General features: G+C 40.5%; 1 protein-coding gene across 3 annotated transcripts; it reads left to right on the top strand.

Annotated features, from left to right (window-relative positions):
* The first annotated feature begins 2,234 nt into the window (after positions 1-2,234).
* KCTD7 (potassium channel tetramerization domain containing 7) lies at positions 2,235-10,685 on the top strand. 3 transcript variants are annotated; one of them, XR_014574299.1, is made up of 6 exons: positions 2,235-2,611; positions 3,360-3,529; positions 5,705-5,883; positions 6,405-6,777; positions 7,825-7,931; positions 9,388-10,685. XR_014574299.1 is itself a non-coding variant. In XM_083806591.1 (5 exons), the coding sequence occupies exons 1-5, from the start codon at positions 2,468-2,470 to the stop codon at positions 7,874-7,876; spliced, it is 918 nt and encodes a 305-aa protein (XP_083662717.1). In that variant the 5' UTR covers positions 2,235-2,467; the 3' UTR covers positions 7,877-8,638. The 3 variants fall into 3 exon arrangements, 1 of the variants encoding a protein (XP_083662717.1); XR_014574300.1 differs by having other exon boundaries at positions 8,700-10,683; XM_083806591.1 differs by lacking the exon at positions 9,388-10,685 and having other exon boundaries at positions 7,825-8,638.
* Positions 10,686-13,282: the final 2,597 nt, after the last annotated feature.

The following is a 13,282-nucleotide window of genomic DNA, read 5'->3' as shown; positions in this document are numbered from 1 at the left end:
GATGTAATAGAGAAAAATTTTTGTGACTGGTTACTTATCGCATATGCCTCAAGAAAAGGATGTTCAGATGAATGCATATTCTTCACAAAATGACAAAGATTTTATGTCAGAAAACTGGCCAGGGAGTAGTTTGTTTCCCTCTTAGACTGACTTTCCAGTGAGCATTCACTAGCCTGCGTCTGCGGATGAACAAGAAGCAAAGCAAACCCTGAGAAGAACTTCAGTGATCTTTTAATGACCATCAAAAAACAGGTTAAACTTGTCAATGATCAATCTCTTCATATTATTAGCACAAATGTTATTCATAAAATCCTGCACTAATTATGGGCTGAGATCTTATATTCTGAACCTCACTATTACGGAGATTGTTTCGTGTGAAATCTCCAATGGAAAAGGTTATTGTTCATAACCTAGTTAACCTATCTTCTCTCAATGTTTTTTTTTGTTTTGTTTTGTTTTGTTTTTTTCCCAAAACCTGATGCCTTGCTAAAGGAGGATTATGAAAGGGGAAGCATTTCTTTCTCTCAGACCTCTATTTGTGCTGGGAAGGAGGACCGTTCTGGTACAGTGCCCAATGTAGAAACCTCAAAACTCATTTTGTGGTCTGTGATTCTCATGTACTTAATGGAGCCTAATTTTGTTTATTCAGACTATGCTCCATTTTTGTGAAAGCTATGGGAGATTCTCGAAAAAAATGTGGACAAATAAAGATCACATTTTTGTCAGCCTTGAGTTCTTTTGAATATTCTTAAGCATAGTGAAAATACAGCAGTTGAAGCACTGGTTTCAAGTAACAGCATGATAAATAATACGTTCACATTAGGGTCACACTCAATTTTGACTATGCATCTTAGAAATTAAGCTTCTATAAGCTGCTTTTTAATGATAACTTGTTTACCTCCTTAAAGTAGTCTGTATCAAAATAATCTTTTATTTATGTTGTGTATTCCTTTTTATCTCCGCAAGGCGTAGTTGACTGATTTTGATAATTGATGACGTCAGAATAAATAGTGTTTCAGGACAAACGTTAAAAGTGTTAGTGGGGTGCAGGTGTTGAGAAACGCCATTTTTGAGCTGTAGAGAAAAGAAACTAAACACCTACCTTGAGCTGAGACAACGCCTCTAACCAAGCAATTGGAAAGCACTGAACCTGCTTCTCTAACTTCCCTAGGTTGATTAGGGTGTTGAACAGGATCTGGCCTTCACCTCCAAACTGCGGTGCAATAAGGCTCTGAGTGCTCCCATAGCTTCTGCTGCAGGCTGGAGCAGCCCTGTGTCTCTGGGTCCATTGGGGACCTGCAGCTTTTCCAATTAGAGCCAAATTCACCAGGCAGTGACTACATTAGCAGATGGAGGCAGGCAGAATAATTCATGGAATCACAGAATCATGAAGGTTGGAAAAGCCCTCCAAGATCATCTGGCCCGACCATCCCCTTACTACCACTGTCACCCACTGAACCACGTCCCTAAGCACCACGTCCAACCTTTCCTTAAACACTCCCAGGGACGGTGACTCCGCCACCTCCCTGGGCAACCCCTCTCAATGCCTGACCGCTCTCTCTGAGAAGAAATGTCTCCTCATTTCGAACCTGAACCTCCCCTGGCACAACTTGAGGCCATTCCCTCTGGTCCTATCACTGGTTACCTGTGAGAAGAAGCTGACCCCCAGCTCCCCACACCTTCCTTTCAGGTACCTGTAGAGAGCAATGAGGCCTCCCCTGAGCCTCCTCTTCTCCAGATCAAATACCCCCAGTTCCCTCAGCCACCCCTCACAGGACTTGTGTTCCAGGCCCTTCACCAGCTTCGTAGCCCTTCTCTGGACACGCTCCCGGGCCTCGATGTCCTTCTTGTGGTGAGGGGCCCGAAGCTGAACACAGCACCCGAGGCACCCAGCAGCACCCCCAGACCCTTTCCCTGTGCAATTCATGCCAGCTGTTAACGTTTTATGTCCGCTCCTGGGTGCGATCAGCAGCAAGCTTTACCACACGAGCGTTCGGTCGAGTCAGAGAGGCCGGTGCCTTTTGTAGGGAGGGGGCGGGGGGGGGGGAAGCCCCTGGAGGGGCGCCCCGGGGAGGGCCCGGCCCCGCCGCACGGGGGCGCGCTGTCGCAGGGAGGCGCGCCCCCGCTGCCGCCGCCTCCTTTACCCAATCACAGCCGGTGGGCGGGCCGCCCGCCTGCCCCCAACCAATCGCGCCGCGCGGCCCAAAGGCGGCGGAGCCAATGGGGGCCGGTCGCGGGGCCGGGCCGGGCCGTGTGGGGCTGGCGGGGCGGCGGGCGCAGCGCTCGGGGCCCGGCTCGGCCCGTCGCGGCTCGCCTCAGGGCCCGCAGCCGCCCCCCGGCCGTGCCCCCGGGATGCTCCGTGCGGCCGTCGCGCCTCGGGCCCCTCCGCTCGGCCCTCCCTGAGCCTCCCGGCTCCCGTTTAGCCCGGTGCCGTCCCGTTCGCTCCCGCCGAGCCGCAGCCAGCGGGATGGTGGTAGTCACAGGGCAGGGCAGAGCCAGCCGAGACCCGGATGAGGCCATGTCGAGCTCGGAGGCGGAGGATGAGTTCCAGGAGCCGGCCACCCCCACCGCAACCCAGGCGGGAGAAGCGCTGCCGCTGCTGCCGCAGCAGGTAAGGGCGCCGGGGCTCCCTGCCCCCGGAGGGCCCGGGTCTGCGGCACCCACAGCCCAAAAGCTCCGGGATTTCCTCGTGTCCCTGCCTGCCCGGTGCCGTTCCCCTTATTTCCTAAATCCTTGAAGCCCCTCGCGGCTTAGTTTGGTAGCCTGGCAGCGGTACGCCCAATTTCCATCAGTGTTTGAACTTGACAGATGCAGATAGGTCTTTATTCCGGTGTCGGAGCATCTTGTGGTGTGCTGTGAAGTTTTTGGGGCCTGCTGTAAGCCCAAGGTAACGACAGAATCACTGAGTGCTCAGCATAACGGAACCGGTGCCACAGCAGCTGAGGGCAAGTCCCAGGGCTGGCCTTGGGAGTTTTCTGCCCCCTGCCTTTTGCTTTTATGGAAAAGGGAGAGGAGGCTGTTTTGCACTTGTTTCTTTCCCCAAAAGAACCAAAAGGAAACGTTAAAGCTCTTAATGAATACCTGGTATTGAAATTGGAGTGATTACTGCTGTTTCAGACTTCCATCCTCAATGACACCATTCGCTGATTACACCCAGAAGCCATCCGAAGTATTCAAGGTGTTAACCCTTGAACCTCGCTGCTTTGTGGCAGCAGGCTAGGACAGAGGCGCTTGTCAGACCAAACGGTGTCACGGCGGCAGAGACTGCGCTGTGCCCTGTGGAAGTTCTCACCTGTTTGGCCTACGCGTGTATGCAATGCTCTCTGGGCTCGTTTCTGACGATGTGATTGCTTTTTCAGTTTCCAGAAGTTGTCCCACTAAATGTAGGAGGCATGCATTTTACAACACGACTGTCAACGCTGAGACGTTACGAGGATACAATGTTGGCGGCTATGTTCAGCGGGAGACACTATATTCCAACCGACGCCGAAGGCAGATACTTCATAGACAGAGATGGAGCTTACTTTGGGTATGTGCGGTGGTGACCTCAGCACCTTGCTTCTCGAGTGATTACTTCAAATAACTTTTAAGGAAAAATAAGTTTTACGTTTATTTCTTCTAGCTAAATCATATTTGTGTAGTAGGCTTTAGGAAAATGTGACTGGCATGCATCCCTGACTTTTAAACACCTCAAAGAGAAAATGAATAGCAGCATATCACAACTGAAAACAATTCATTTCGTTCCTAAAGGCTTAAGTTTTACAGTGGAGAAAGAAAAAACAAGTAATATTTTGAATTTGTGCATTGCCTCCTCTGGAGTATATACTTTCAAAGTATCAAAACATTCTTATGTTTTAAAAAAGAATGTATTTGACATTGCTTTTATATGAAGCTTTTTCGTACAACAGTACTTTTCAATTAATATTACAGTGTTTATGATAAAGAGGGAATGGAGGGGATGCATCTAGGTTACTTAAGCTATTGAAAGAATGATGTTTTGTGTGTTTAATAGGATATTTGTGGATATTAATCCAAGTCAAGTTGTGCAGTCGTGTGTTAAGAAGACACGTTGTCCAGAAATTGTCTAATTTAGATGCTTGACTGGTTTAAACTAGTCTGCTCTATTAAAATGGCAATGATTACAGGAATATTTCACTTCCTATAAAATTCCCATTATATCAAGATCTTTTTTGTGCGCTATGTCTTTAAATGATTCTTTCAGTTGTTTATAATTCTTATAATGTATCTGAACTTAGTTAAATTTATATTTTGCTTATCAGACTGTTGCCTCTAGGTATATTATACTGCTCATTTTGAATACAGTTAGCCACATCCGTAAGTGCTGGATTTCCCCTGAATGAGAATATGCAAAGGGGAAGTATTGTTTGGCTTTAACTAATGCATTTCTGAAAATATAAATGGACAGCTAACACAGTGTCTGTGCCTCTGATGGGTTTCAACTTGCCAAGAAGAAAGAGTCATCAAAGTGTATGTGCTTTTTGGTAAGTGAATAACTTACCTTTGGAGCTCTTCAAAAATACATTATATTAAAATGTGACTGAGAAAAAAAAAAGGACATGGCTTAGAGATCTTCTTTTTAAATTATTTTTTCCTGGCCATGCCATATTCCTTCACTTTCAGGATTTGTTTTGAAACTTTGTAGCATTTGTGTAGCTTTAGTTAAAATAACCCTGATCTTACTAATATTCTGCTTGAATTGTAAGATTTCCCGTGAGATTGCAGGAAATGATATTTATCTTTGCTAGCAATGTTCATAGGTTAAGATCTTCACCCAAGGCACATTTTGCAATTTAACTTCTATTTCTTGTTTCTCCTTTGTAGACATTTCCTTAATCTCTTCATCAGAGAAGGGTTGAATTATTTTCAAAGCACATCTGGATTGTACCTTAATTTGAGGCAAAAATAGATTAAGCCACTGCAGTCATTTGAAAATGATTATTTCTTTACATTTGACAATTTAAAAGTTCCTGCTACCGTGTTGGAAAATCAATTCATTTCCGATGTTACTGGTCTGAATTCAAAATGTAGCAGGAACAGAAAGCCGCGTTAGCGCTTGCTGTGTTTGTTGACATTATAATGAAGATTACAGCAATGCTTGTTTTACTTGATATGGTCAATAACAGGTGGTTAATGCTTATAAAATGACTTCTCTGTTAAAAATATTTCAGCTTAAGTGTTGCAGAACCACAAGGAAATGTTCTCTTTTTTAACTGATCATTATTTTTGATTAAAAAAAAACATGTATGGCCCTGGTCCTGTGAAAAGTACACCTCCTTTGCAAATGCAGCATCCATTCAGCTAGAAGCTTGGCTCTGGGTGGGATAAAATGTCCATGCATTTGAAAATCAGAAAGATTAATTTGTCACAGACATAATTTTTGAAATACAGTGACTTCAATATCTTTCCCATGTCGGTATTTTTTATATTTTATATAAAAAAATTGGTATTTTTTTGAATGTGTTTTGACATTAATGGTCGAAAGGTGAAATACTTGAATTGGAGGCTTGAAAATGGCAAATGCTTTTAAAAATGTATGTTGGAAACGTAATTCGGGTTTATTTCAGTTACTGAAGATTAAGGATTTCTATCTCAGTAAACAACGAATAAGTTTCCTTTCCCACGCACAACAGTTTTGGAGGAAACTTGTTAATTAATAGTATTTTTTTTTCCCCTTTTATTTTAGAGACATACTTAACTTTCTGCGATCTGGTGACCTGCCACCAAGAGAACGAGTGAGGTCAGTTTACAAGGAAGCTCAGTATTATTCCATAGGACCATTGCTAGACTATCTGGAGGATGTCCAGCCTCTGAAAGGAGAAAAAGTTAGACAAGCTTTCCTGGGCCTAATGCCATATTACAAAGGTAAATAAACAAAGTAGTATTGACTGTTTTCTTCTAGCATGATTCAAGTAGTATATGTGGTGTTCTCAGGCCTGCTTTCAGCTTTCAAACTAATTCTGTTATATTTTAAAAGCTTTTATGTACCTTTCATGCTATTTAGATCCATGAAGTTTCCACGTCAGATTTGTTCCTGCTGCATCTGAGGATGTGGAGTTTTATGCTGTCTTAAAAAGGAGCAAGATCTAGGTCATAACATGTGAGGCTTATTATTGAATGAGAAGGCTTCTGTGCCTCTGCATCTGTTCTGTTAGGCCCTGCAATTGAATAATTTTGGGCATCTAGTAAGGACACCGAGTTCACATGATAACTGAGACTGATTTAATTAATATAAAGTGTATTTAGCGGCATGCAGCTTACACTTGCTAATACTCTATTAAGAATAACACGTGAAACACTGCAGTAATGTTTTGCAGGGAAAAAATGTATTGGTTTTCTTTTACTGTGCGTTTCATTGTTGTTTACAACTTTTTACTGTTTTTTAGATCATTTGGAACGGATAATTGAAATAGCAAAGCTTAGAGCTATGCAAAGAAAAGCAAGGTTTGCAAAACTGAAAGTCTGTGTCTTCAAAGAAGAGATGCCCATCACTCCCTACGAATGCCCCCATTTCAATTCTTTACGTTTTGAAAGAAGTGAAAGCGATACGAAGCTGTTTGAACATCACTGCGAAGTAGATGTATCTTTTGGACCTTGGGAGGCTGTAGCTGATGTTTATGATCTTCTGCACTGTATTGTGACGGACCTGTCTGACAGAGGGATAACTGTGGATCATCAGTGTATTGGTGTGTGTGATAAACACCTGATAAATCACTATTACTGCAAGCGTCCTATCTATGAATTCAAGATCACTTGGTGGTGAGTTATTTTGCCCAGAGCAGTGCAGGGGATGAAAGGACTTCTGGATGACGATTGCTTTTAATATTTTTGCAACGTGTCTCTGGAAATGCATTGCTGCTAACGTATGTTGGAATCAGTCTGCTGAAATGTTGGCTAATGCTTAGCTGTTCAGCAAAGAAGAACCTGTTGCAGAGGTTGAAAAACCTCTGAAATGTTTAAAAACCAGCCTGAAACAAGACTGTTGGCTCAGGTACCTTAATGAGGCACAAAACAAAGTCACCTCATGGAAATTATGGAGAGGAGTGTCTAACATTTGAAAAAAATGTGCCGCCTGCCAGGTGGCTTTAGTATCTTAGTCTGCAAAACAGATATAACAGATCTCACCTGCGTTATTATAAAGCCTGGGGTGCTAGTAATGCTGATATAACGTGGTTGAATTTTACCCACTTAGAAATGTTTTAGTCACTACTTAAACTTGCCACTTTATAAAATTGAGTAACATCCAGCACAGAGATTCTGGAAATGTAATTTTGATGTAATAGACAATTAAAAAAAAAAGAGTATTCCCTATATATTATTACTTGTGAAGATGAAGCTATATTCCTTTTTTTTTTTTTTTAATTATGAATCTGCATCGTGAATTATAATACTATATTTCAATTGTTTCCATTGTTATAAAAAGGAACAGCAGATTTGGAATATATTCCTTAATGCTTTTAGGAATAATTACTGTTCATGGAAGACTTGTGCCTGTTTTTAGCCTTAGAAATTCTAAATGTTTACAGTATCTACAAAAGAAGCTCTATAGAATCAGGTCATTTGCAAAGGCTTTTGGTAAATGAGAAAACTCCATATGTATGTTCCTATTAGCAGAAGTAGGAGGAATATTTAATGTATATTATTTTATTACTGACTCTTTTTACATTCTGTGGTATTAAACTTTGTTCTAGAGTTAGTCAAATGGTAAGTACTAACCTTTGCCTCACCTTTGGACAATTAAGTCTCATTTTCAACATTCTTGTTGACCCTTCTTGGTGTAATATCAGGACTTTTTTTTTTTTTCAGCCTTCATATTCAAATGTACTGGTTGATATGTGGAGAAATAGCTGGGAAGTAAATTTCTTTCCATACTGGAGGAGGCAACCATTGCAGAATCTTACTCTTTTCAAAAGGTAGTTGTTGCAGTTCTGTCTATGAATAGCCATCTCCTGAAGTTCAATTACTTCATGTCCAAAACTGAAATACAGATCTAAACATCTGAAGGTGCAGAAAACTCAAGTATTTTTCAAAAAGATCCCACTTGATGTGACCTCAAAACAAGCTTGAGGATGGAGGGAAAGTCAATGTTTGTGTATTACATTCTGTTGGATTAGTTAATACAAAAGTCTTGTTTAATTAAACTTCTGACCAAAATGCTTTTCAGAAGCATGTTAATTATAATAATCAAAATTTTCAGTTACCTGAGATAATTTTTAGAATAATTATTAAAACTTTACCATAAAATTGTCTTATAAAAATATTTTGAAGAGGCTAATTGTTTGCATCAATTAGCCTTCACACTTTTATGTATTTAATTTAGGAATTTTTATTAAATTGTCTCTCCGAGGTAGGGACACGTAGCTCTAATGATCTCATTTCAAATGTTTACTTACAGTCATCGTCAAGTACTGAGCTTCAGGTCCAGAGCTTAAATTTGGAAAGGGAGTGGGGTGGAGGCAGGAAGGGGAGGAAGGCAAATGTCACGTCTGTGTATTTGTATCTTATTTTAAGTTGGATTAAATTGTTTTCTTAAATATTGGCCTTTCTGTTACAAGTCACTGTACTTGTATTTGACAACCTAAAATCACACGTCAAACAAACTAATAAAATTTCCCCAAACTGAGAGGAAGCTTGCATGATTTCTTCGCTACTCTGCTGGCTTTTTTTTTTTTTTTTTTCAGGGAGTCTTAAATTGCAAACCACGATTTCCAATAAAATGACATAAAACCTTAAAGCTGAGGCTTACAGAGTTTTGGCTGTTTATATACCTCAGAGTTTCCAGCATCAGTTTATTCAGAGACCCTGATGAGAATCCCAGTTTTACTGGGATTTTACTGATATTTTTTGCCACTTCCCATGTAAGTATTTACATGGGACATAATTCTGGTTTGAATTTCAGCACTACTTGTAGAAGTGGAACACAGTCTGACTTAACAGTAGGATTTTTTGGGGGGCGGAGGGCTAAGAATTGTTCTGTTATCATAGAGAAGCTATGATAATAAAATCCCTGTTTAAATTGTTTGCTATTTTTAATATGCACACACTGATACATTTTTTTTTCCTGCTAATTGTTGAAAGAAGTGTGGAAGTAAGGAAGACTACCTAACCAAAACGATAAAAATCTTGGTCTGTATCAGGTGCATCTTAATTGAAACTTTCATCCTTCGTGTCCTCCAGAAGACAGAAAACATTGTGCAATATTGAAAGAAAGCATGGATTTGAGCCAACATGCTTTCACTTAGCACATACATTCTGCGTGTTGTGATTTGTACGAATTAACAATATTGTTAGTGACTACACTCGTTCTAAGCAGTCTTTGTTTACAATGGTTTAGATTATATTGCCTAATATATATTCGTTTTTTGACAGAAACAGAAGAGTTGTGCAGGCAGATGTCAGGGGAGTATAATCTAATAACTGGTTTATATAACGTTATTGACATCTTTTCTTGGCATATAACGTAATTTTTGAAATTCTGCGTTTGCAACTAAAATGTGAGTAGCTGATCTATGTTAAGATGATTGGTTTTGTATATCATGAATGCTATACAATTGTCTAATTAAACTAAATGCCTATGTAATACTGCTTATTTATTTATTTATTTACTTCAAGAATTTCGTTATGTCTGGCTAGGCCAGAGGTTTGCTAGAACATACCTATTTCCCTGTGCTTAAATGTTTTTTTTCCCCTTACTTAAATGTTTTTGTCACTTTAATACCTATATTGCTACTTTTACGTGCACACAACCCTCCAAATACCTTGTGGTTGCAAACTGACACCATGTCCTTGAACAAATTGGCTGTGCAGGTTTCATGTCATTGAAATAATGTTGCAATGAACATCGCTTTTGCAGATATTAAAAGAACAATGCATGTCAGTTCATTTAGCTCATTCAGCGTGAAAGAAAGAAATTCTTCCTTAGATATTCTTCCTTCCGTGTTCTGAGACAGGATACATGCCATTTTTGGTTCCAAAATGATGTATAGGAGCACGGGTGTTTAGAATCAACTTTTTTTTTCCCCTCCTAAATAAGGAGTCTCAAACATTTTCAAAGCACAAATTAAATATCTGCATTGCAGTGGTTTCCCTGCTTTTTATGACTGCCAGGTGATAACGGCAAGACTGTTTAGGGGTACTTATTTAAAAAGTAGAACTGTTAGATATTTTTGAAGTTGCTGTGCGTATAAACACACACTCATATACACATTGCTTAGTGTTTTTTTAACATGGAGGAAAGAGAGATCTTACTATCAGCACTTACGTTAAGTGTCCTAGCCAATTTCACAGTGCAGTAGATACTCCTGCACCAGTTTTACATTTGTAAAATAGGAAGGATGCCTACTTGTCATTGTAAAAAACTCATGAAAAGATGTTTGTGTGGTGTTCTGTGGTCAATGTTTATGTAATCATCCACTTAATGGCTGTTGATTTCAAGAGTTGAAAATTTATGTAGTTTCTACTTGCTCTGTGTAGTCAGCTGAAAGACTTGTTGCTGAACTTCTGTCCTCCTTGGAGGGAAGTGAAAGTGCTAGGAACTTTGTCTGGGAAGCCTTGGAGCTATTTACAGATTTTCTCTTGTTTCCTGGTGCATGTTTTCTTCTGAAACTGCTGGATATTTTTAAAGCTGATTTTTAACCCAATCCTGTAAGCAAGGATCAGTTTCTGCATGGATGAGGGTTTGGTTTTTTTTTTTTGGGGGGGGGGGGGGGGGGGGGGGGGCTTGTTTTGGGGCTTTTCAAGTTTCCATTATCTGAACTGCAAAAGTAGTAAGACTTCTACGGAGCCTTATGATGGATTTTTAAATTGTAGAAGTCTGCCTGGGAGACACCAAGATGTAGTGTACACAAACACACGTATTTGTTAATGTGCAGTTTTGGGGGATTTTGTTGGGTTTGTTCAGTTCTGTAACACTCTTTCCTGAAACTAGCATGGGAATTAAGGAATAAGTTCAACATCAGGTGTCTGGTAAGCCTATTTACGTGTTAGATATCCCCTGCATTCATTTTGTGAAATCCCTCATCCCAGAGGTGTTCAATATATGAAAAAGTAAAGGCTATCACAGTTAGAGGAGAATCAAGGATCCTCCCTGATTCTCAGCAGGAGTCCTTTAGGAATAACTACATGCTGATTCAGTTGCTGCCTCCATTCTTCTGCTCTGCTTTGGTGAGTCTGGCTTCAGCAGCGAAGCCAAGTCGTCACAGGGTTGGACCTGGCTGGCCTAAGTCCTTGAAGGCAAACGCCAAAGACTTCTGTCATGTGAGAAATACGTAAGATTGTGAGATTTGCATAAGCACAAAATCTGACCTTTACTGAGGTGGTTGTTAACATTCCAGCAAACTGTGAAGGTTTTTTTTTTAAACTGTTCTGATAGCTTTGTTAAACGGTAATCTGTTTTGAGCCATATCGTTCCAATGTATGTATTGTGTAAGGCAGAGATGCTTGGCCAGTTCTTTTATTTATGGTTCTCAGCATATCTGCATTTTCCTCGTGGAATCTGAAGCTGAGCGAGATTGTATTCAGGCCTGGGGCAGTGATCAGCTGCTTGTTTCAAGCGTATCATGTGCATTGAGCACGTGCTGCTTGCCGCACAAATGAAAGCGGGAAGGAATCAGTTCTGCAGTGTTATTTCCCCCGGGACAAACCTCACCAGCTCTGTAGGAGTAAGTCAGTCGGGTCCTGCTCTGCACTTTCCCACATCTCCATTTTTGGGATGAACTCTAAGAGGCATGAGGAGATGAGGTGTCTAGCTTGAAGATTCACAATGAGATAAGGACTCTGACTGGATTCCCCCTTGGCCCCTTCCCCTTTCTATAACTGTTAAGACGTACAATTCCGTGTGTAGAAAATCTACTACTTCTCTCTGCTGCAGTCTGGGATTTTTCTTCTAGGTGAATACCCAGTCTGTTCTAACCTTTAGGATTTTTTTTTAGTATTACAGTATTGTCACTGATAGTTGCTAAAGAATCAGTGAAAACCTTGTTACTGACAAACATACATGAATAAATAAATTAAAAATCTTATTTGCTGAATAATCCCTTTAATTTCAATCTTCTGCTTTAATTTTGCTGAAGACTTAAAAAAAAAAAAAAAACAAACCCCACCTCTTACCTCTTTTAACGGCTGACATCTCTTTCAGAGTAATATGTATTCAAGCTAAGTACCTTTATTTTGGGGTTTGAGGCCCTTATTTATTGCTTGCTATGAGCATGAGCTAAAGCTTTGATCCATCTTTTCTGTTTGCTTTTTTTTCTTTAAAAAAAATAAATATATATATATATACATATGAAGGTTGTGATTTTCTAACTTCATTTAACTTGTGTGAACCCTGGCAGCCTTCCTGCCCAACTTTATTCTCACTGCTCATTCTTGTTCATAGGTGACCTGGGACAAGTGACATGATGGAGAGAATGATGGAAATGCCAACAGGGAAAGTCTCAGAGCTGATTGTTTGCATTGTGCAGAATATATATATATATATATGTATATATTTCATTATATTTTAGCTCTATTGCTGTGTGAGGCAGAGGAGCATTAATCGCCATTTATGTGGGGTCAGTCAGAGGCTCCAGTCCCTCCAGAAACCCAGCCAACCTTGACTGTGTTCTTCCAGTTTTTATCTGTAAGTTCATTGTATTGGGATATCTCAAGTTAAGTGTGGGGGAAAAGTCAGTGGCTGTGGATTTGAACTGGGAACTATAGCAGTGACCAGTGAGGTGGCTGCTGGGTCACACTACTGGAATTTCAGCATTGTTGTTTAGAGGTCTGAGGACCTTTGAGCCACACCTTATGCACCCTATCTTTCTTTTGTGCATGGCAAAGCAGTGATCTAGTTTGGGACACAACTGCCTAGAGATAAGAGAATACTTAGGAGCAAAGAATGTAGAAAGACAGTCTCGTCATTCATCATGAATCTTGGACGTGATGTTGCTTTTTCCACTTTCTTCATTTTTATAACTACTTTGCTCCACAGCTTGTGTAGACCACGCTGGCTTGACATAATGATTGGTATTGCTGAACCTTGGAGTTACTGACCTCTGGTTATTTGTAGGTAAACAGTTGTAAATGTTTTCAGGTTGTTGACACATGGCAGAGAGGAAGCAGGACAGTTTGGAATGTAGGCCATAGAATCATAATTTAATTTAAAAACCAAAAACCCTCTAGTTTTTTCTTTTTGCAAATAAGCTAGTTTTCAGGGGGTAATCATTCTGTTATTCTGTTCTGTATATACTCCTTTTACTGGAAACTTTCCAAAAAAGCTTTCCAG

Source organism: Anser anser, assembly GCF_964211835.1.
Source record: "Anser anser genome assembly, chromosome: 20".
In the NCBI taxonomy this organism is placed as follows: Eukaryota; Metazoa; Chordata; class Aves; order Anseriformes; family Anatidae; genus Anser; species Anser anser.
Note: the sequence above shows the minus strand (reverse complement) of the source record. Positions and strands in the feature narration are given on the sequence as shown.